This window comes from Bufo gargarizans, chromosome 9 (assembly GCF_014858855.1).
Source record: "Bufo gargarizans isolate SCDJY-AF-19 chromosome 9, ASM1485885v1, whole genome shotgun sequence".
Lineage (NCBI taxonomy): Eukaryota > Metazoa > Chordata > Amphibia > Anura > Bufonidae > Bufo > Bufo gargarizans.
Window position 1 is genome coordinate 164,146,610 of NC_058088.1, and position 25,481 is coordinate 164,172,090.

The window sequence follows — 25,481 nt, forward strand, 5'->3', positions numbered from 1 at the left end:
CGCTGTCCTGTTGTGGCTGGGAAAGTTATTTAGTGTCCGTCAAAGCACATTTTTTGTTCTGGGTTTAAATACAATTCCCAATTTAACAATTTCATAATTTAGTGGTTTCTGCTATATCAGAGCTATTTGAAATCTATCCCTAAAAGGGTATATAATATTCAAGGTGCACATTGGGTCATTCAGAATAACTTCACACACACCCGCTACTGTGTATTTCCAAGTCTAATTCTGGCACTAAACCCATACCTGTCACCCAGCGCCTAAATACTAGGCCTCAAATTTATATCCTGCTAAATCTCTCGTTAACGCTGTCCTGTTGTGGCTGGGAAAGTTATTTAGTGTCCGTCAAAGCACATTTTTTGTTCTGGGTTGAAATACAATTCCCAATTTAGCAATTTCATAATTTAGTGGTTTCTGCTATATCAGAGCTATTTGAAATCTATCCCTAAAAGGGTATATAATATTCAAGGTGCACATAGGGTCATTCAGAATAACTTCACACACACGCTTCTGTGCATTTCCAAGTCTAATTCTGTCACTAAATCCATACCGGTCACCCAGCGCCTAAATACTAGGCCTCAAATTTATATCCAGCTAAATCTGTCCCTAGTGCTGTAGCTGGGCGAGTTATTTAGTGTCCGTTCAAGCACATTTCTTGTTCTGGGTTGAAATACAATTCCCAATTTAGCAATTTCATAATTTAGTGGTTTCTGCTATATCAGAGCTATTTGAAATCTATCCCTAGAAGGGTATATAATATTCAAGGTGCACATAGGGTCATTCAGAATAACTTCACACACCCGCTACTGTGCATTTCCAAATCTAATTCTGTCACTAAACCCATACCTGTCACCCAGCGCCTAAATACTAGGCCTCAAATTTATATCCCGCTAAATCTCTCGTTACCGCTGTCCTGTTGTGGCTGGGAAAGTTATTTAGTGTCCGTCAAAGCACATTTTTTGTTCTGGGTTGAAATACAATTCCCAATTTAGCAATTTCATAATTTAGTCGTTTCTGCTATATCAGAGCTATTTGAAATCTATCCCTAAAAGGGTAGATCATATTGAAGGTGCACATAGGGTCATTCAGAATAACTTCACACACACGCTTCTGTGCATTTCCAAGTCTAATTCTGTCAGTAAATCCATACCGGTCACCCAGCGCCTAAATACTAGGCCTCAAATTTATATCCCGCTGAATTTGAATACAATACATTGGGCCAAATAATATATTTGTTGTTGTGGTGAACCATAACAATGAGAAAAACATCTAGTAAGGGACGCGGACGTGGACATGGTCGTGGTGGTGTTAGTGGACCCTCTGGTGCTGGGAGAGGACGTGGCCGTTCTGCCACATCCACACGTCCTAGTGTACCAACTACCTCAGGTCCCAGTAGCCGCCAGAATTTACAGCGATATATGGTGGGGCCCAATGCCGTTCTAAGGATGGTAAGGCCTGAGCAGGTACAGGCATTAGTCAATTGGGTGGCCGACAGTGGATCCAGCACGTTCACATTATCTCCCACCCAGTCTTCTGCAGAAAGCGCACAGATGGCGCCTGAAAACCAACCCCATCAGTCTGTCACATCACCCCCATGCATACCAGGGAAACTGTCTCAGCCTCAAGTTATGCAGCAGTCTCTTATGCTGTTTGAAGACTCCGCTGGCAGGGTTTCCCAAGGGCATCCACCTAGCCCTTCCCCAGCGGTGAAAGACATAGAATGCACTGACGCACAACCACTTATGTTTCCTGATGATGAGGACATGGGAATACCACCTCAGCATGTCTCTGATGATGACGAAACACAGGTGCCAACTGCTGCGTCTTTCTGCAGTGTGCAGACTGAACAGGAGGTCAGGGATCAAGACTGGGTGGAAGACGATGCAGGGGACGATGAGGTCCTAGACCCCACATGGAATGAAGGTCGTGCCACTGACTTTCACAGTTCGGAGGAAGAGGCAGTGGTGAGACCGAGCCAACAGCGTAGCAAAAGAGGGAGCAGTGGGCAAAAGCAGAACACCCGCCGCCAAGAGACTCCGCCTGCTACTGACCGCCGCCATCTGGGACCGAGCACCCCAAAGGCAGCTTCAAGGAGTTCCCTGGCATGGCACTTCTTCAAACAATGTGCTGACGACAAGACCCGAGTGGTTTGCACGCTGTGCCATCAGAGCCTGAAGCGAGGCATTAACGTTCTGAACCTGAGCACAACCTGCATGACCAGGCACCTGCATGCAAAGCATGAACTGCAGTGGAGTAAACACCTTAAAACCAAGGAAGTCACTCAGGCTCCCCCTGCTACCTCTTCTGCTGCTGCCGCCTCGGCCTATTCTGCTGCTGCCGCCTCGGCCTCTTCCTCCGCCTCTGGAGGAACGTTGGCACCTGCCGCCCAGCAAACAGGGGATGTACCACCAACACCACCACCACCACCTCCGTCACCAAGCGTCTCAACCATGTCACACGCCAGCGTTCAGCTCTCCATCTCACAAACATTTGATAGAAAGCGTAAATTCCCACCTAGCCACCCTCGATCCCTGGCCCTGAATGCCAGCATTTCTAAACTACTGGCCTATGAAATGCTGTCATTTAGGCTGGTGGACACAGACAGCTTCAAACAGCTCATGTCGCTTGCTGTCCCACAGTATGTTGTTCCCAGCCGGCACTACTTCTCCAAGAGAGCCGTGCCTTCCCTGCACAACCAAGTATCCGATAAAATCAAGTGTGCACTGCGCAACGCCATCTGTGGCAAGGTCCACCTAACCACAGATACGTGGACCAGTAAGCACGGCCAGGGACGCTATATCTCCCTAACTGCACACTGGGTAAATGTAGTGGCAGCTGGGCCCCAGGCGGAGAGCTGTTTGGCGCACGTCCTTCCGCCGCCAAGGATCGCAGGGCAACATTCTTTGCCTCCTGTTGCCACCTCCTCCTTCTCGGCTTCCTCCTCCTCTTCTTCCACCTGCTCATCCAGTCAGCCACACACCTTCACCACCAACTTCAGCACAGCCCGGGGTAAACGTCAGCAGGCCATTCTGAAACTCATATGTTTGGGGGACAGGCCCCACACCGCACAGGAGTTGTGGCGGGGTATAGAACAACAGACCGACGAGTGGTTGCTGCCGGTGAGCCTCAAGCCCGGCCTGGTGGTGTGTGATAATGGGAGAAATCTCGTTGCAGCTCTGGGACTAGCCAATTTGACGCACATCCCTTGCTTGGCGCATGTGCTGAATTTGGTGGTGCAGAAGTTCATTCACAACTACCCCGACATGTCAGAGCTGCTGCATAAAGTGCGGGCCGTCTGTTCGCGCTTCCGGCGTTCACATCCTGCTGCTGCTCGCCTGTCTGCGCTACAGCGTAACTTCGGCCTTCCCGCTCACCGCCTCATATGCGACGTGCCCACCAGGTGGAACTCCACCTTGCACATGCTGGACAGACTGTGCGAGCAGCAGCAGGCCATAGTGGAGTTTCAGCTGCAGCACGCACGGGTCAGTCGCACTACAGAACAGCACCACTTCACCACCAATGACTGGGCCTCCATGCGAGACCTGTGTGCCCTGTTGCGCTGTTTCGAGTACTCCACCAACATGGCCAGTGGCGATGACACCGTTATCAGCGTTACAATACCACTTCTATGTCTCCTTGAGAAAACACTTAGGGCGATGATGGAAGAGGAGGTGGCCCAGGAGGAGGAGGAGGAGGAGGAGGAAGAGGGGTCATTTTTAGCACTTTCAGGCCAGTCTCTTCGAAGTGACTCAGAGGGAGGTTTTTGGCAACAGCAGAGGCCAGGTACAAATGTGGCCAGCCAGGGCCCACTACTGGAGGACGAGGAGGACGAGGATGAGGAGGAGGTGGAGGAGGATGAGGATGAAGCATGGTCACAGCGGGGTGGCACCCAACGCAGCTCGGGTCCATCACTGGTGCGTGGCTGGGGGGAAAGGCAGGACGATGACGATACGCCTCCCACAGAGGACAGCTTGTCCTTATCCCTGGGCAGCCTGGCACACATGAGCGACTACATGCTGCAGTGCCTGCGCAACGACAGCAGAGTTGCCCACATTTTAACCTGTGCGGACTACTGGGTTGCCACCCTGCTGGATCCACGCTACAAAGACAATGTGCCCACCTTACTTCCTGCACTGGAGCGTGATAGGAAGATGCGCGAGTACAAGCGCACGTTGGTAGACGCGCTACTGAGAGCATTCCCAAATGTCACAGGGGAACAAGTGGAAGCCCAAGGCCAAGGCAGAGGAGGAGCAAGAGGTCGCCAAGGCAGCTGTGTCACGGCCAGCTCCTCTGAGGGCAGGGTTAGCATGGCAGAGATGTGGAAAACTTTTGTCAACACGCCACAGCTAACTGCACCACCACCTGATACGCAACGTGTTAGCAGGAGGCAACATTTCACTAACATGGTGGAACAGTACGTGTGCACACCCCTCCACGTACTGACTGATGGTTCGGCCCCATTCAACTTCTGGGTCTCTAAATTGTCCACGTGGCCAGAGCTAGCCTTTTATGCCTTGGAGGTGCTGGCCTGCCCGGCAGCCAGCGTTTTGTCTGAACGTGTATTCAGCACGGCAGGGGGCGTCATTACAGACAAACGCAGCCGCCTGTCTACAGCCAATGTGGACAAGCTGACGTTCATAAAAATGAACCAGGCATGGATCCCACAGGACCTGTCCGTCCCTTGTCCAGATTAGACATTAACTACCTCCCCATAACCATATATTATTGGACTCCAGGGCACTTCCTCATTCAATCCTATTTTTATTTTCATTTTACCATTATATTGCGATGCTACCCAAAGTTGAATGAACCTCTCCTCTGCCTGTGTGCTAGGCCTAAATATATGCCAATGGACTGTTGCAGTGGTGGCTGACATGAAGCCTGATTCTCTGCTATGACATGCAGACTAATTCTCTGCTGACATGAAGCCAGATTGTCTGTTACGGGACCTCCCTCCTCTGCCTGGGTGCTGGGCCTAAATTTATGACAATGGACTGTTGCAGTGGTGGCTGACGTGAAGCCTCATTCTCTGCTATGACATGCAGACTGATTCTCTGCTGACATGAAGCCAGATTGTCTGTTACGGGACCTCTCTCCTCTGCCTGTGTGCTAGGCCTAAATATATGCCAATGGACTGTTGCAGTGGTGGCTGACGTGAAGCCTGATTCTCTGCTATGACATGCAGACTGATTCTCTGCTGACATGAAGCCAGATCCTCTGTTACGGGACCTCTCTCCTCTGCCTGTGTGTGTGCTGGGCCTAAATATATGCCAATGGACTGTTGCAGTGGTGGCTGACGTGAAGCCTCATTCTCTGCTATGACATGCAGACTGATTCTCTGCTGACATGAAGCCAGATTCTCTGTTACGGGACCTCTCTCCTCTGCCTGTGTGTGTGCTGGGCCTAAATATATGCCAATGGACTGTTGCAGTGGTGGCTGACGTGAAGCCTCATTCTCTGCTATGACATGCAGACTAATTCTCTGCTGACATGAAGACAGATTCTCTGTTACGGGACCTCTCTCCTCTGCCTGGGTGCCGGGGCCTAAATATCTGAGAATGGACTGTTCCAGTGGTGGGTGACGGGAAGCCAGATTCTCTGCTATGGAACCTCTCTCCAATTGATTTTGGTTAATTTTTATTTATTTAATTTTTATTTTAATTCATTTCCCTATCCACATTTGTTTGCAGGGGATTTACCTACATGTTGCTGCCTTTTGCAGCCCTCTAGCTCTTTCCTGGGCTGTTTTACAGCCTTTTTAGTGCCGAAAAGTTCGGGTCCCCATTGACTTCAATGGGGTTCGGGTTCGGGACGAAGTTCGGATCGGGTTCGGATCCCGAACCCGAACATTTCCGGGATGTTCGGCCGAACTTCTCGAACTTGAACATCCAGGTGTTCGCTCAACTCTAAAAATAAATAAATAATAATTTAACTCACCTTAGTCCACTTGATCGCAAAGCCGGCATCTCCTTGTGTCTCCTCTGCTGAACAGGACCTGGGGTGAGCTGCTGCATTAAATAGAGGTTAAGGACCTTTGATGACGTCACTCCGGTCATCACATGGTCTTTTACCATGGTGAATCACCATGGTAAAAGATCATGTGACGTACCATGTGATGACCGGAGTGACGTCATCAAAGGTCCTTAACCTCTATTTAATGCAGCAGCTTACCCCAGGTCCTGTTCAGCAGAGAAGACACAAGGAGATGCCGGGCTTCGCGATCAAGTGGACTAAGGTGAGTTAAATTATTTTTTATTTTTTTTAACCCCTCTAGCGCTGTTTTACTATGCATTCTGTATTCAGAATGCTATTATTTTTCCTTATAACCATGTTATAAGGGAAAATAATACAATCTTCAGAACATCAATCCCAAGCCCGAACTTCTGTGAAGAAGTTCGGGTTTGGGTACCAAACATGCACGATTTTTCTCATGCGAGTGCAACGCATGACAATGTTTTGCACTCGCGCGGAAAAATCGCGCATTTTCCCGCAACGCACCCGCCTCTTATCCGGGCAAAAAAACTGACGCCCGTGTGAAAGAGGCCTAAACCTCCGATGACCGATCTCCCTGCTGAAGCCGCCGTATTCTAGACTCAGCTAGGGAGACTCGGTCAGGGTCATCGTATATGAGACCCAGGGTCTCAAAAAACTCATTTACCGACAGGAGGGCCTGGGTACCAGCTGGTAACGAAAAAGCCCAGGATTGAAAATCCCCTTGGAGAAGGGAGATAACAATCCCCACCAAATGTTCCTCATTACCAGAGGAATTTGGGCGCAGCCTGAAATATAATTTTCAGGCTTCTCGGAACACCACAAATTTGTCTCTCCCTCCAGAAAATCTGTCTGGGAGAGCAACTTTAGGTTCCAGATTCACCTGGTTACCCATAGCAAACACTGGGCTAGAGGTCTGCTGCAGCTGCTGAAGAGCCGATGCCCTCAATTCTGCCACTTCAAGAGACAGATCTTGCAACTGCTTTGCCGAAGCAGCAATAGAATCCATAGTAGATTTTTTTCCCCTTAAAAAATAAATAAAAAACTAAATAAGGGCCAGATATAATATCACATCTGAGATGGCAGGTAACAGACGTGCGGCGCAGAGGGGAGGAGTGGTGACCCCCTAGCTCACCTGGCACTGGCACCTGGCTGCCCTGACGTCCCTAGACAGGCTGCTAACCTGTATGACAATCAAGTGGATTGTCCCTGGCTAACCCTGAAATAAACTCTAGGTAGTGAATAGGTCAGTGGGAGCACTAGCCCTTACCACTGACACCTAGGGTAACAACAGGGAAAGGACAAACAACACAAACACAATCAACAATCCCTGAAGGGAGACAACAACAACAGGAGAGTACCGGAGATCCAACAACTCCAGTTCCAACGGCTCCACTGCAACTTTGTCCATCTGAGGTCGGAATAGAAGATTTGGAAAGAAGGTCTATATCTGGCAACAAGGGAAGCAGAAAGGGAGACTATATAGTAGCTGGGAATGGCTGACAGAACAGCTGAAAGGAAAAGCTACCGATTCCTAAATGGGACAAAAAGGATCGCAAACCTAAGCAGGAATACCTGGACCAGAATGAATTCTCACCATTAGGTCATGGAACGATCCTTTGAGAAAGCGAGCGCATAGCCACGCGCTGCGACCTTCTGTGTCCCCAACTGTCCTCAACCTGCCTCTGTCATTTTCTGTTCCCTCAGCACGAGAAGTATTATATGCCGTAGGCTCGGCTCCACTTTTCAGCGAGGACGAGCTACTAAAGGACAGTCAGCAGGTACTGCCCAGCCAAGATCTGGAGGAGACATCTGCCACTTCCTATGGTAGCCCGGGAAGTAGTGATGATGAAAGTGGCGTGGGAGCAGGTGTTGCAAGTAGTCAAGCTCCTGGCCCTGAGACTGTTGAGGGGGACATCAGTGACGTGCAGACGGTAGTGGATGATGATATGTAGCCGATCGCACTTGGGAGCTGGGTGAAGAAGGGGCTTCAACATTATAAGGAGAAGATGGTGGCAGTTTGCGCGTGAGGCAGTGGCTGAGACACCAAGGTGGTAGTTTGGCTTTGAGTCAGAAGGGTGGCAGCAGTGGGAGGTCAGGAGCCAAACGTGCCTGGGGTAAACAACCCACTTCGCAGGAACCTACCTGCCTGGAAAGTAGCGATGCAGGGGTTCACGGAGGCAGCTGTAGCAGGCAGTCAGTGCGGAGTGTTGGGAGGAAAATGGAAATACTCAGCAGTGTGGCAGTTTTTTGTTAAGCCACCGTAGGAGGTGAACATGGCCATTTGCAGAATTTGTGGGCAGAAGATGAAGCATGGCCAGGGTGCCAATGTTGGCACCACAGCCCTGTGTCAACACATGCAGCGTCACCATAAAGTGGCCTGGGAGAACCGTGGCTTTGATTTGGTGGTCCAGCCTGCTGCAGCAACTGCTGCATCACCCAGTGGCACACACCCATTTGTATGCAGTCAAGGCTCCACCACCACAGCCAAAGGCAGCTCTCTGTCATTCCCATCATCTGGTTCTGATGCTCCTGCTCCTCGTCCTCCTACTCCTCATCAGTCATTTCATCAGCAATCGATCACTGAAGCAATTGCCAAGAGACAACAGTATGTGTGCGCTCATCCAATGGCACAGAAGCTGAACTTCTGCGCTCCTGGCCAAGTTGCTGGTGCTGCAGTCCATCTCTTTCCAAGTGGTGGACTCTGCACCTTTCAGAGAGCTGATGGCTTGTGTGGAGCCGAGGTGGAGAATCCCAAGCTGTCATTTCTTAGCGAAAAAGGCAGTACCAGCCCTGCACACATATGTAGAACAGAAGGTCGGCCAGTCCTTGAGCTGGTCGTGTCTGCCAAAGAGCGGGCAGCGCCGAGATGTGGAGCTGTAACTATGTTCAAGGACAATACATGTCCTTTACGGCCCACTGGGTAAATGTGGATCCTGCCCAGTGACTATGTGGCTGGAGGTATATTAGACGGTTAGTGCATATCACTTTTACTGTAGGCCAGTGGAGTACAGGCCCCCAAAAATATGCATTCATCTGACAGAAAAGAACAAATGATTATGTGGATGGAGGCATATTAGACAGTCAGTGCATAACAATTTTACTGTAGGCCAGTGGAGTACTGGATAGAAAAGAACAAGTGATTATGTGGCTAGAGATATATTAGGCGGTCAGTGGATAACAATTTTACTGTAGGCCAGTGGAGTACAGGCCCCAAACATTAGGCATTCACAGGACAGCATCCAATAAATACCCCAGCCATGGGATGATTACTTTCAAGTAATGGAAGCCTATGGCAATACTACTCTTAATATATAACCTACACAGAAATGCCAGACCGCTTATGCTGATTAAATACTTTATTACAAAAAAAATTAATGTCACAAATAGAATGCATACATGATTAAAAGAATTGGTACAGGAGATAAAACCGACGACATCACTGGAGGAAACATACAGTGGACGCAAGTCCCATTAATCCTAGCATGGCTATTTGTTAAAGTGCATGTATAATGTACGATTAAACATAGGACATAGGACAATTACCCATACTGTGTCTCCTCCAGGATGGCGCCAACCTATGTTTAATCGTACATTATACATGCACTTTAACAAAAAGCCATGCTAGGATTAATGGGACTTGCGTCCACTGTATGTTTCCTCCAGTGATGTCGTCGGTTTTATCTCCTGTACCAATTCTTTTAATCATGTATGCATTCTATTTGTGACATTAATTGTGATTTTTTGTAATAAAGTATTTAATCAGCATAAGCGGTCTGGCATTTCTGTGTAGGTTATATATTCACAGGACAGAAAAGAATAAGTGATTATGTGGCTGGAGGTATAGTAGACGGTCAGTGGATAGCAATTTTACTGTAGGCCAGTGGAGTACAGGCCCAAAAATTATGCATTTACCTGACAGAAAAGAACAAGCGAATATGTGGCTGGAGGTATATTAGATGGTTAGTGCATATCACTATTTACTGTAGGTTAGTGGAGTACAGGCCCAAAAATATATGCATTCATCTGACAGAAAAGAATAAGTGATTATGTAGCTGGAGGTATATTAGACGGTCAGTGGATAACAATTTTACTGTAGGCCAGTGGAGTACAGGCCCCAAACAATAGGCATTCACCGGATAGAAAAGAACAAGTGATTATGTGGCTAGAGATATATTAGGCAGTCAGTGGATAACAATTTTACTGTAGGCCCAAACATTAGGCATTCACCAGACAGAAAAGAACAAGTGATTATGTGTCTGGAGGTATATTAGGCGGTCAGTGGATAACAATTTTACTGTAGGCCAGTGGAGTACAGGCCCCAAAAATTATGAATTCTCCAAACAGAAAAGAACAAGTGATTATGTAGATGGAGGTATATTACACAGTCAGTGGATAACAATTTGACTGTAGGCCAGTGGAGTACAGGCCCCAAAAATTATGCATTAACCGGACAGAAAAGAACAAGTGATTATGTGGCTGGAGGTATATTAGGCGGTCAGTGGATAACAATTTTACTGTAGGCCAGTGGAGTACAGGCCCCAAAAATTAGGCATTCACCCGACAGAAAATAACTAGTGATTATGTGTCTGGAGGTACATTAGGCGGTCACTGGATAAAATTTTTACTGTAGGACACTGGAGTAGAGGTCCCAAAAATTAGGAATTCACCTGACAGAAAATGCCTTTTATGACGCTGTATATACATAAGACAAGGACCATTCTTAGTTCTATGTGGTGGCGGATATGTGTGGGCTGGCATGGGAATATTCAATTACATGTGGTTGTCACAGGTGTTGAATTCCTCCTAGATCCATGGCTAGAAATGTCAGGTAGTCCACACTGTCATGAGCTAGGCAAGTGCGCTTATCGGTCACGATCCCCCCCTGCTGCACTGAACGTCCTTTCGGACAGGACACTCGACGAGGGGCAAGCCAAGAGTTCAATGACAAATTGTGCCAGCTTTGGCACACGTCAAACCTACACTCCCAGTAGTCACGGGGTTCCTCGCTTCTCAGAGCGTCCACATTGGCCGTTAACCCAATGTAGTCGAACACCTGTCGGTCTAGGCGTTCCCTGAGGCTGTATCCAGAGGGCGGCTGTCGATGGGTTGGCTGCAAGAATGATCTAATTTCCGAAGTGACCAACACATCTACAAACCGCCCTCTTTGTGCAGGCGCGGTAGGATTGGTACTCGCACCTGTTTTGCTGTGAGTGGAAATTCCTCTGCCAGTGCACTCAAGAGCAGAATGCAGCATTTATCACAGCAAGGCCTGGAAATGCTGCATTCTGAAATTTCTCTGTGATGCTCGTAACATGTCCGCCATTTTGTGTTTGTACCGGGGGGTCTAAGTACATTGCCACCCAGTACAGGTCCTTGACCTTTATGCTTTTTATATGGGGGTCCCTCTTCAAACACTGGAGCATGAAGGCCCCCATTTGCACTAAATTGGAAGCGGTGGAGCACCCTTGCTCCTTCTCATCGCCCAGGAGAATGTCATCCTTGGTCTCCTGCGCCCAGCCACGGACAACACCATGGATCCCCTAAAAGTTTAAAGCCTGCTCCTCTTGCTCCTCCTCCCCCAGCCACCATCCTCCTTTGACTCGTCTTCAGACTCCTGCTGACTTGTCTCAGATAGAGTAGACCCCCCTAGTAAATTAATTCAGCATTGCGACTTCCTCATCTTCCAGCTCCTGCTCCTCGACGGCTTGATCAATGACACAACGCAATGCACTCTCCAGAAAGAAGGTGTAAGGTCGTAAGGTACAGTGTCACTAATGGTGTGCAACTCTATGGAATAAACTAATCACACTGTTCTTTTTTTTTTCAGGGCCTGTATATTTTCTTGATTTATGGCATTTATAACAGTGAGGTAAGATCATCACTAAAGTATTTATTGTTAAGTTTTTTTTTCATGAACACTCTTGTCTCTTGCCCATGGGATCTGTTTAGTATTGCAACTAAGCCCCATTGAAGTACTGTAAATGTGGGATATTTGTAACAATAACTAGAAATTAGCTAATTGAATCCCACAAATTTGATCCGAATTTGAGGATAAATTTGATTCGTTTAGAAGCCGAATTTCCTTGTGCTTCGTGTCAGCGAATCGATTTAATAGTATAAAAAAATAAAAAAAATATAAAACTTACTGAACCTCCTTCATTTTCTCACGACGGGCCGCCAGCCTCTATCTTGCTTGAAGATCTAGGACTAAATCCTGTGCGGTGCGAGATTACATCATCACACCGGCTGGCGTGATGACATCATACGTCACCACGCCAGCTGGCATGATGAAGTAATCTCGCACCGCACAGTATTTCGTCCTAGATCTTCAAGCAAGATGGCGTCAGCCAGCCCGTCGCGAGCAAATGGAGGTGGTAAGTTTGATTTAAAAAAAATGTTATTGTTAATTTTACACTCAGATGCAGCTCCCTGTCATTGCACCTGCTACTTCCAAAAAAAATGCGCTTCGTGACTAAGTAATTCTTCACTAAGTGATTTTTTTAGGGGAAAATTTGGCGAATCAGCCGAAATTCGCTCATCTCTAATAATAACCCATTTAGGGTGGTTTCACACCATTTTTTTTTTTAAGCTGCCGTTTTTTGGGGATATTTCTGAGCCAAAGTGGATTAAGAAGGAAACAAAATATAAAGGAATAACTTATATTTCCTTCTGCTGGATTCATAAATGATTTTAGCTCAAAAACTGCATGAAAGTGCAGTGAAATTTTTCCAAAATATGTCATTGTGAACCTACCCTAAGTTTACCATTTTCTGTTGCATTTGTTTTATATTACAGAACCAAGGGACAGATCAGCCTCTTCAGAACCCCATGGGGCAAACATTATGGGGGTCATTTATGAACAGACATACGCCACTTTTTGGCATATATCTGTCAGATTGTGGCGCAATCTGCGACTTTTTCCCTTTTTCCACCACTCATGGCAGGTCTAAAAAAGTGGGCTTGACATGGGCAGTGAAGGGGGTGGGTCAGCAGGCCCATCTATTTATCATTTTCTAAGCCTGTTTTAGGCATAGAAAATGTTCTAAATCTACGCCAGCAAGGGAGCTGGCATAGATATAGACAAGTGCAAAGTCCGCCTAAGTTATGTAGAGGCCAGCGCCTCTACATAACTTAGGCGGATAATCCACAAGCGCAGGAGGGATGAAGACGGGCGTCTAAATCGCCGCCCTTCATAAATGCCCCCCTATGTCTGTTACTTTTTCCTTGCTTTGGAAGTAAGTAGGGAGGGGGGGGGGGGGGGGTAAAAACCAAGCTACAGATGAAGCACAGCCATAAAAGTGTTTTCAAAATATACAACTGCCATGCATTGAACATCATAATGCCTACATGATAAATTTATGTTATGCCTACATTTAAAAAAATACAATATAGTGTGGTAATACATACCACCTTACACTACATACTGTAATTAAAAGCAGTATACTGTATGCAGATAACCATGCTCCTTTCCAAGCCTAGCATCGGAGACTGAGAAGGAAACTCACTTAGAATTAGGATGGTGGAAGCCCTGAGGAATTTGCATATTTTGGCCTCCTGTAATCTTGTCCCTCTAGTACCAGATATCTTAGCTATCTGACGACATTATTATACTATGCAGTCCATGTCCAAAAATAGGTGTATATTAGAGATGAGCGAATAAGATTGTAATAATGAACCGAGTTCATTACAAACTACCCAAAAATTTGTCTGCAAGACAAACCCAAAGCTTTTCAGGTTTGCTTTGGATTAATCCAATAAAACTGCTCGCAGCGCCATTTCCCTTTTCATGTCGGTGGGAGGAAGAAGAAGGATGCTCACATGATCCTGAAAGGCAAGGAGAACTTGCCCTGATTAGCTCGCAGGCTGGCAGACAGCCTGGATGAGCCAATCAGTGGGTCAGCAGGCAGGGAGGTGACCTAGCAGAATGAGGGTGGGTGGCTGAAGCAGTCTGTGGCAGAAAACGATCTTGGGGACATTGTACAGTCACAATCAAGCTTCTATTCTAGAGTCAGGGACACTGAAGGGAAAGACTAGAAAGTAGAATAACTGTGCAGAATAGGGAAAGTCAGGGAGTGAGAAGTGAGGAGCTGAGGCTGGGTGTGCTAGGCAGTGCCTTCTAGCTGCACTTTCTGCCTCATAACACAGCAGCAGCTGCAGAACATCAAAAGCAGCTACCTGCAAGGACATTTCTTTTTTTCCATTTGACCAGAAATTCTGCTGTATTTTTGTTCTCCAAACCTGAAGTTTCTCTAGGCTTATTGCCAGCTTTTTCACATCTGCTGCTGAGCAATTTTTTCCCAACTTCATATCGGTATTGTTTTTAAATGTGTTTGTGTAGCAAAAGCAATAATGACATTTTTCTACCAGCGAAATCGAACGTGAATTACACTGTACACAGAAATCAAACCTCCTTCCCTGCAGAGTTCAAGGTGTAGGGGGAATAAGCTCAATACAATTGTATAACACATGTTTAACAATCGAGAGGCCGAAAATAGTTTACAGGGCATCTTCAGACAGTTCAAGTGTTTTTGTTAAAATAGCAAGAGAAGTGTACATAGCGTGTTTTACAATACAGAGGGTAGTGTTTTAAATCTCATTGAAAACACCTGAAATAGTAGTCTAAAGTCTGTGACAGGGCATCTCCACGCAGTTCAAGTGGTTTATTTTGTTGCGAAAATAGTAATACAAGTGTACAATGTATGTTTTACAACAAAGAGGGTAACATTTTAAATCTCAGTGAAAACACTAGAAATAGTAATCCGAAATCTGGGACAGGGTAAAAATAGCAATACAAGTGTACAATGCGTGTTTTACAATCCAGAGGGTAGCATTTTAAATTTCTAAGTGAAAACACCAGAAATTGTAGACCAAAATATTTTACAGGCATCTCTAAGCAATTCAAGTATTTTTTATTTTGTGAAAATAGCAATATAAGTATACATTGCGTGTTTTACAATACAGAGGGTAGCGCTTTAAATCTGTGAGTGAAAACACTTGAAATACTAGAGCATCTCCAGACAGTTCAAGTTTTGGTGTGGGGATAGGGGGAAGAATAATCTCATGGTAGGTGTCACGGCTGAGGATGGGGGAAAACCCTCAGCCGTGAGAGGCCAGGTGTTGTAGTGGCTACTCGGCCATGAGCACAGGATAGGGAGCAGGTCACCTCCTACAGCATCCCTACCCTGACCCTAACTCCTAACCTGCATGGGCCGACCTTTAGGGTAGGAGGGCCCATGCGCAGGAACCTCGGAGCCCTATCTTACCCTCCGCAGATCCCTGAGCTAGGAGCTGGGTAAGACGACCTACTCCTCCTTGACACGGAGGAGCAGGAGCCTCAATGGCCAAGCTGTTGGGAAAAGGGGGACAGAAACAGCAATACGGAAATGGCAGGCGAACCGAAGTTCACCAACCTGCCACAGCCTTGCTGACTGGATCCCTAAACAGACAGGGATCCAGAACCGTATGCTGCACAGACACATATGTAAGTCCCAACAGAACAACATCCACCAACAACACACAGATGACATAAAGATAGCAACAATACATTTTACCATCACATAGACCTATGACCACAGTGGTGGCTCTCACAGGCAGAATGGGAAACACAGGAGGCTGCTCCAGCTAGCAAGGCTGCAGCAACCTACTGAGCCCTGCCAACGCCCCAGACTATATAGGCCAAGAAGCCACACCCAGAGTAGGACACACCCAGTGACATCACACACACACACACTGGGAAGGGAGTTAACCCTACAAACACCACAGAAGGGAAACTCACATAAAAGGGAAAGTGTCCAACAGAACACACTGTGGCTGTTGCCGCTGGCAACGACATGGGTGGCAGCCGTCCAGGGAGTCAGCCCGAGGGCCGGGACAGTGCCACCACATGTACACAACAACCAAACGTTGCCACGGGCAACCACAGTGCGGGGAATGATGTCCATGCGCACACAAACATAAAACACAGTGCACACCAGACATACCAAACGTGCATACACACACAACTCCCCGGGAGCCGCACACAAAGCAGATGTCCGCGGCAACCGCACTGAGGCCAACTACATTATGCCTCAGCTGCGGTTGACACAACAACCAAAACCGCGGGCAACTGTATGCGGCTCCCAAGGAGTCACGACCATAACCGTGGCCGTGACAGTAGGTTGACAACTTGTGTTTTACACTAGAGAAAGTTTTGTTTCTGAATCTGCGTATTTGAATGCACATAAGATATTAGTCCCAGATCTGTTAGTGGAGCTGATATTGCATTCATTCCAAAGTAAATTGTCAGTAGCAGTGTCTCCAGTGTGATTGTAGACATGAAAGAACATTTTACCGTGTCTCTATTTAAGCTCCAGAAAACAGACTTGCAAACCGTTCCATACTTTGTCTGACTGTGCACATTATGCAAATGTCAGGAATACAGAAGGGTTCCAAACGAAAGATCCAGGGCAAGGCCTTGTCCTCCCAGAGCCAGAATGTGGGTCATAGCAGCACCAGCTATCCGACCAGAAGTACTGTAGTAGTAATAGGCCGCAGTTCTTACTGGCTTCAGAAAGGCACAGTAATATCATTGAGGAGAAAGAGGATGAGATTGTGGATAGGATGGCTCACTTCTCCTCTCAGTTGCAGCAGGATGATGGGATGATGTAGAGGTGACTTTTGAGTCTGACACCATGACTTGGAGCCAGGGATCACAGCATTCCTTCTGCTCCTCCTCCTTGCAGCCCCAGAGAAGCCTTTCAGTGTCATCCTTTTTGTCTTCCTTTCCCTTCCAAGTGGGGCACCTTCTTTTCTCCTCAGGAGAGGCAACAAAACCCCACCATGTCATTACGGAAGATAGTCAAGAGAATCTACCTGTTGACTAGTTACGTGAGAGCAGTCAGTGTTTGGACTGCCCTGAGGAGGAGGTTCAGGAGGAGGTGGGGAACCCCATTCACCATGTTGGTGGAGGCAATAGTGGCACCCAAAGCCACGGTGGGGCAGTGACAGTGGCAGTCGGAGCAAATACAGAGCAGGGAATTGGGATGGGGGCCAAGGAGCCCACCATGATATATTACAGCCTTATAAAAGTGGCAGGGAGGATGAAGACTTCAATGATAATTGTATGTTGGACAGAACCTGGGAGCTGGATCGGGGGGCTGAGGAGGAGGAGGTAGCATCAGAGGAGGAGGACAGTGGCAGCGACAGCAATAAAGAGCAAAACCAACGTATGACCAGAAGCCCCCAAAGAACTGGTGATGCCGCTCACACTGTGCATTAGGCCCAAAATGTGCCAGAGCTAAGCCAAGCTCAGCTGTCTCTAGCTCTGTGTGAGTGAGTATCTCCCATCTGGCAATTTTTCTCCAGACAGAAGCATTGCCCAAGTTCTGAAAGAGTAAAATAGGCTGTGGGCAGTCAAACACAAACATGGGCACCACATAAAGTAGCATCACCCAATGCAGTGGGAAAACAGAGGTGGCAGCCAGCTACTGCAACAAGAGTTTCCTCCTCCTAGTCTCCCTTGCGGCCGCCAGGCCAAATCCACAGGCAGTACGGTATATTTTACATTGTCATCATCACTTTCTTCTTCTTCCGTTCAGACTACTCCTCCTCCACCTCCAGCTATTGATAATGGAATGTATGCCAGGAAACAACTTTTAAAGCCCAGCAATCCGAATGTGCACAAGCTTAATTCCGACCTGTCCAAGTTGCTGGCGATGCAGTCGCTGCCTTACCATTTAGTAGTCTGCTTCCTAGATACCTAGCCGGCATTATTTCTCCCAAATAGCCATCTCTGCCTTGTACTCTTATGCGGCAGAGAACTAGGGCTTGCTCCTTGCGATTGTTGCTGTGTGGCAAGGTGCACACCATGGTGGACACCTGGAAAAGCATTACTTGTCTTTTGCAGCCCACTGGGTCAATGTTTTTTGAGGCAGGATCCAAGCAACAAGTCACTGTCTTTTTAATTCCCTATAATTGTGTTGGCCTGGCTTTACACCAGGCACTTAATCGCCTCCTCCACCTCATCCTCCATGGACACCCTCTTGTCCACAACAGCAGAAGGGCATAGGGGTCGCTCCCACTCCCCTTCCTTCCTGTCACAACTGTGTAAAGTCAAGCTTTATCCTTGCATGTTAGAGCTGATCAGTCTTTAAGAGAGTAGCCACACAGGCGAGCAGTTGTTAAAGTACATCAAGCAGCAAACATCCGACTGGCTGTCACCTTGACAACTCCAACTGAGCAAAGTGGTCACAATATAGTGACTGCACAGGAACCTGGGGGAAATAACACATACAACTTGCATGGTGCACATGATTAACTAGTCATGCAATGCTTTTTTTTTTTAAGTACACTGGCTTCTGCAAGTTGATGACAATGTCCTGGAGACTGTCCTCACATGTAAGCCATTCTTAAATAGTGAGGATGAGGAATGCACTTCTGGACTTGCAGTGACAGAACGGTCTGCCATTAAACCACTTAATCCGCGACATTCCAACTTGCTGGAATCCAACATTGCACACACTAGAGCATATGATTTTGACCTGCACCAGACCGCCTCAGCAGGGAAAATGTGTTGTTTCAAAAACAAGCAGCGGCAGCTCATCCGAGAAACATGTGTGTGTCGTATGGGCAGACTTTTTTTTTTTTATTATCCCATAGCGCCATGTGTGTTTAAACTTGTTATCTGCCCCCGATAAGGGTAAATTTTTGGAAGCTCTGGAATGTAGAAAAACCATAACAGATATGATGGTGTGGTGTGTTTTTAAAGCTATGCATGTCAGTGTCACATGTCACTCTGACATGATTGCTGTCATTGCGTTCAAGAGCTTAGGGAAGGGGGAGAGAAAAAGCAAAAATTCATCAGAAATTCACTAAAAGAGAAAACATATTTTTCAAAAAATTCTACTAGCCTTACAAGACTAGAGGGTGTTATATACCAATTCCAGGGCAATTGGAGCCACTTTGGTTCAGGTACAATTGGGGTCTGAACAGAATGTTTTAAAAAATTTGGTGAACCATAACAAAAACAAATCTTAAAAGGTTTGCTCATCTGTAGTGTATATCTTAAGACAAATAACAGAAATAAAGTGGCCTAAATGGGAGGAAATGCTCAAAACCCCCAAACACTGAGGCGTGTTTATAACCGGGGGAGCAATTCCTCCGCTTGTGATCTGTTGCTAACGGCAATCTCCAGCAAAAATGCATACAATAGAGGATGTCGGCAGCGGATCACATGCACCACAAAAGCATCCTACACAAGATGGGATAAAGTGTGGATGCGAATATAAAAATACATAAATCACTGCAAAAGGTGCACCACAATGATATGCAACTGACAACACTGGCTAATCCCTCAGGCTGATGTTAAGAGCTGAGACTTTAGCCAATGTATTCCTGTCAGGAACACATCGGAGCCCTTTTGCACCACCGTCAAGGTATCTCAGTGTGGCATGGGTTCCTACCAGTAGACTACCTACGGTGTGTGAAAACGGTCTGAGAGGTGCTAAGATCCAACTTACAGCCAAGCTCCCACATACCTCCATAGTGAGATCACTCAGGTAGTGGGAGAGATGATAAGGCTGTAAGCCCCACCTTTAACAGGTCATGTGACACAGGCTACCGGGTGCAACAGAATGCTACCAGCATTGCGCAATGGCACATTCTAAATATCAAGAAAAATAACTGAAATGGGAGGAAATGCTCAAAAACCTCAAACACTGTGGCGTGTTTATAACCGGGGAGCAATTCCTCCGCATGTGATCTGTTGCTAACGGCAATCCCCAGCAAAAATGCATACAATGGAGCATGTCAGCAGCGGACCACATGCACCACAATGGCATCCTACACAAGATGGGATAATGTGTGGATGCGAATATAGAAATACATAAATCACAAAGGTGCACCACAATGATAACAGCTTTATCATCTCTCCCACTACCTGAGTGATCTCACTATGGAGGTATGTGGGAGCTTGGCTGTGAGTTAGATCTTAGCACCTCTCAGACCGTGTTCACACACCGTAGGTAGTCTACTGGTAGGAACCCATGCCACACTGAGATACCTTGATGGTGGTCTGAAAGGGCTCCAATCTGTTCCTGACAGGAATACATTGGCTAAAGTCTCAGCTCTTAACATCATCTTGAGGGATTAGCCAGTGTCGTCAGTTGCATATCATTGTGGTGCACCTTTCGCAGTGATTTATATATCTTAAGACACAATAATATCAAGTCTGTAGGTAAAAGAGGATCAGATGAAATCATGATTATCTAAGTATATCTTCTTGAATAGTGTAATAGGACCAGCTTTTGTTGTAGTCTGTGTGCATCATGTAAGCAGTGTAGATGTTATTGGGAAGATGTCACCTTGCGGAGCAGGCATTGTCACGTTGGCTACATTGTTAAGCAACTGAATGCTCTATATCTTTGACCTTGTCTCCATCTCTGCTTGGCATAATAGCTTTAAATTGAATTACAATTTTATTTAGTTAAAGAGGCTGTGAGCTACAGTATTTATGCCTGCAATCGTGGCTTTGTCATTCACTCTTGTCCTAAGTGTCGGAAAAGCACTTACAACAAATGCTATCCACCTTAACAAGTCAGGCTCTGTTACAATCACATTTTAGGTTTATGTACAGATCCTATGCATTTGGGGCACACACCAGACATTTCTATGTGACCCCCAAAGGTAATAAAAACTGTGTTCTGTTGTCCTCCATCTAGGGTGGTCGGTGTCGTCACACTGGGGGAGATTCAAACTGGTGTAATGGAAAACTGACTTCGTGCCCATAGCAACCAATCAGATTCCACCTTTCTGACTGCTGCAAAGGAGCTCCGAAAAATGAGAAAAATGAGAAAACGAAAGGTCGAATTTGATTAGTTGCTATGGACAACTAAGGCTACTTTCACATTAGCATTTACAATTCCGCTATTGAGATCCGTCATAGGATCTCAATAGCGGAAGAAAAGGCTTCAGTTTTGCCCCCATTTATTGTCAATGGGGACAAAACTGAACTGAACGAAACAGAATGCACCTAAATGCGTTCCGTTACGTTTGGTTGTGCTCCCATCACGGACAGAAAATCGCAGCAAGCAGCATTTTTCTGTCCGCCATGTGGCGCGGAGCCAAACGGATCCGTCCTGACACACAATGTAAGTCAATGGGGATGGATACATTTTCTCTGCCACAACAGAAAACTGATCCGTCCCTCATTGACTTTCAATGGTGTTCAAGACAGATCCGTCCTGGCTATAGAAGACATAACACAACCGGATCCGTTCATGACTGATGCTTGCAGTTGTATTATTGTAACGGAAGCATTTTTGCAGATCCGTGACGGATCTGTAAAAAAACGCTAATGTGAAAGTAGCCTAAGGTTTCCGTTCTTCTGATCCGTCAGAAGGAGAGAGAGAGAGAGAGAGAGAGAGAGAGAAAAAAAAAAACAGTATCCGGTAAAAAAAAAAAACGGTTCCTGTTGCATCAGTTAGAGCCCATGCACACAAATGTTTTTTGTGTTCAGTATACTGGCGTTTTTTTTTTTGTTCAGTATGCGTTACTTATACTGAACCATTAATTTCAATTGGTCAGCAAAAAAGAACTGAAGTGTCTCCTTGTGCATATCCTTTTCCATATTTCCGTTTTTCCGTTAAAAGATAGGACATGTCCTATTATTGCCTGCAAATCACGTTCCGTGGCTCCATTCAAGTCAATGGGTCCGCAAAAAAAGACGGAACACATATGGAATGTACTCTGTATGTCTTCCGTATCTTTTCTGTTTTTGCGGAACCATCTATTGGAAATTTTTTGCCCAGCCCAATTTTTTCTATGTAATTACTGTATACTGTATATGCCATACTTAAAAACGGAACGGAAAAACGGAAAGAAACCGGAAACACTACTGAAACAAAAACGGAAAAACGGATTTGTTAAAAATGGCCCGCAAAACACTGGAAAAGTCATACCGTCGTGTGCATGAGCCCTTATGCATAGGATCCGTTTTTTTACAAGATCCAGAAAAAAACCTGATCCTGTTGCATCAGTTGTCATCCATTTGAGCTATTTCCATCTGAGATCCGTTTTTTAGATCGAAACAAAAGTACTGCATGCAGTTTTTTCCCATGTAAAAAACGGATCTCAGATGGAAATGGCTCAAACGGATGACAACTGATGAAACAGGATCATTTTTTTTTTACTGGATCCTGTTTTTTTCTCTCTCTCTTCTTCTGACGGATCAGAAGAACAGAAAGCTAAACAGTGATGTGAATGCACCCTTAGCCGGTTTTCCTATACACCAGTCAGTAGACCATACTTTTTTTTCTGGGCACTGGACAATGTTTGCCACAGTAGCATAAATCAAAGCCTTTAGTTGGAGATATACATTGGGGAATAATCCCATGCTATATGTCTAATAAAACGCTCAGATGTCATAACAACCTTAAGAGATTATGCAAGATTTAATAAAAAGGGGCTCTGGATTTGCTTATCAAAGGGAGTGCGTCATCAGAAAATGACTTTTTGGTAATATTTTTAATTTTCCATTTCACTGTATTTAAAAAAAATATATATAGCAGTTTTCACTCTAAGCCTATTAATAGGTGCTACATCTTGGTCTGATTTTTCATCATCAAATTGCAATTAACATAACACTTCTGTAAAGATAACACAGGATTCACCATTCACAATAGGTAATTAACAAAGATTATCTACTCCCCCTCCCTGTACAATGACCCTATTAGAGGTTGCAGAGCATACCTAGAAAACTCTCCCATAGATACCCCCTTCAGTCTATTGTAGCTGAAAAACTGATTTCTAAATGCTATCAACAACAGCCAAGGCAAGATGGAAGCCTCCATAATCATGTTTAGGAAGCAGAATAAAAAAAAAGTACAAAATGCAAATGGATTATTGTCACTATACAGATTTGACTAGCAGAAAAACGTTAAAGGTGTCTGCAGACGGCGCAAATTTGTGTGCAGAAAATCTTGATCAGTGGGGAGGGTCTGGATGCTGAGTCCCGACCAATTTTCTAGACTAAAGGGGCGCAAATGATCAGCTCATTAACACTGGCTGGGTTCTCATCACCATTTATTTTTCCATTCTTCTGATCCATTATTTTAGAAGGGGAAAAAATCCTGCAGGCAGGGCTTTTTTCCCCCGTCTAAATTAAAGGATCTGGCTAAAACGGATGCCAAATATATATAACTGAGCATAACGGATGCTTAAAATATAGGATCAGTTTTTTTTGCTTATTTTTGTGTTCTTCTGACGGATCAGAAGAACGGAAAAATAAACGATGATGTGAACCCGACCTTAGAAGTTCCTGCTCCCACTCTGCCTGCCACTCCTCTTCTCTCTGCCATGAACAATACATGCGGGTAGCGATAAGCATGTTTGTAACCAGATGGGTTGGGGGGGTGCACTCAGAATGGCATAAGTGGGCCACCAAGGCCCCTTCCCCGGGCCATGTATGTAATTGTCAATGGCTGCTTAGATTTTCTGGTAAAATCAGTATTACTGGCAAACATCATCTGGCAAGATTAACAAACCATTTGAAAATGCCGCCCACTGCCTGTCTACGTGGTTTCAGACACATGCTGCTGCTTCTACGTGGAACTTCGGCTTAATTCACAATGTGTCCGAGGTGCATTAATTGCATGGCAAGAACAGGTTAAGCATGGGGGCAGTTTTATCAAAAGTGGTAAAAGGAAAACTGGCTTGATTTTCAATAGGAACCAATCCGATTGATCCTTATATTTTCCAAAGGAGCTCTGAAAAATGTAAGGTGGAATCTGATTGGATGTTATAGGCAACTAAGTGTTTTTTCTTTACACCAGTTTTGATAATTCTCCCACATGGTTTTTATTTGCTTCGATAATTTAAGAGATACTATTTACAGTAAAATGCATGCATTTTTTGTTGCACGGTTCTTGGCTGTACAGACATAACCACTGCTCGGGTATGGGCACCCTCTATACTACCAGAAGTCCCAAGATGATATAATGCACTCATGCCTGTAAAACATATTCAATAAGACATTTTTGTGTCCATCTAGGTAAGAAATGCTATTCAAAGAATGAAGGAAAAGAAAAAGGCATTATCATTCACAGTGAGTCAGATCATATTTTTTTTTTATTATCTTTTGGCTTAATATGCTATTGACAGGTTATAGATAAGAAGCAGATGCTTGAGGTCAACTGAGCTTGATGCTCTTGTGTTCACAATGAGACTACCATAGCAACCAATCAGCACAGCTTTCATTGTATATTCTGCTCTTGAAAAATGACAGCTGCCCTGTGATTGGATGCCATGGACAACAAAGATAGCTTTTCAATTTATTCATTCCTGAAGGACCACTTTAAAGGCTATGTACACCTTAGGGGCAATTTTATTTATTATTGCATTGTACTCATTTTGAGCTAAAAGTCATTTTTCCAATTGGTCTTTATTAAAAATATTGAACCACTGTCTTTGTGCGGTTGAGTTTCTCTAGTAGCAGAATCTGAATTTTCAATCTGTTCCATCAGGTACTGATCTCTGACGTAAAAATGTTGAGCCTGTTTCTCTATACAGCTTTGAGATTCTCTAGAAGCATGCTCTGTGTATTTACTGTGTTCCATCAGCTCCTTATCGCTGATCTCGGACTTCATAAACACTCACTATAGCTCAGTTATCTTACTGATAAGAATGTGGCTTAAATAAGTGTTTATGACCTTTTAGTAATTTAGAGCTATGGTTTATTAGATGACTAGCACAAAGTGAAAATGAAAGTACCATTCCAACAGCTAGACAGTTAACTTTTTGTGAGAGAACTGCTGAATATTTTTTCTTTATAAAGACCAATTGAAAAAATAATTTCTATCCCACAATGAGTAGAATATAATAAATAAATAAATTCCCCCTAAGGTGTACATAGCCAAGCATGACAAGTATTGACTTCATTTATCAAGACCGTCTGTTTTCCTCATAGCAACCAAACAAAGCTCAGCTTTCTATTTTTCTGAAGCACTTTTAGAGATGAAAAGTGACCTCTGATAATTGCTAGAGGCTTTATATATACTATCTTACTGTTAGGGCCTCATATATCAAAGCTGTCTATGTCTGCACTGGGTTGCCCTGAGTGGGAGATGTAACGTATGTAGACGATTGCATGCCCACGTACCTAATACTGTGTGACACCTGAAAACCCTATAATAGTGAGGGGACACGACCACCGGCTCCCTGCACTTAATACGGACAGAGTCAGGGTCACCTAGATACAAGCCAGCAAGGAAACACAAATAAAGGAAAAAGACATCTGAGGAATCAGCAGTAGCAGCCTCCAGCAGTGAACAACTCATCCAGGAAGAAGTATAAACCGCAAAGAGAGGCAGTATGGGAGGGAATATAAAGGGAGACAATCATTATTGAAACTGCTGCTTGGGAAATAAATTATAAAGAGGATATGTCAGCTCTCCTGATATGTCTGTTTTAATAAATATTTATATTCCCCATGAAATACCAATGCTTAGGCTTCT

The 25,481-nt window shown here is 45.3% G+C and overlaps 1 protein-coding gene across 1 annotated transcript in view; it reads left to right on the forward strand.

The window, feature by feature from the left end:
* The window catches only part of ADGRD2 (adhesion G protein-coupled receptor D2), a 381,627-nt gene that overhangs the window by 233,616 nt on the left and 122,530 nt on the right, over positions 1 to 25,481 (forward strand). Inside the window, exons 20-21 of the mRNA XM_044268542.1 lie at positions 11,822 to 11,863; positions 24,020 to 24,073. Coding sequence (XP_044124477.1) covers positions 11,822 to 11,863; positions 24,020 to 24,073 — 96 coding nt within the window. The remainder of the gene's footprint in view (positions 1 to 11,821; positions 11,864 to 24,019; positions 24,074 to 25,481) is intronic.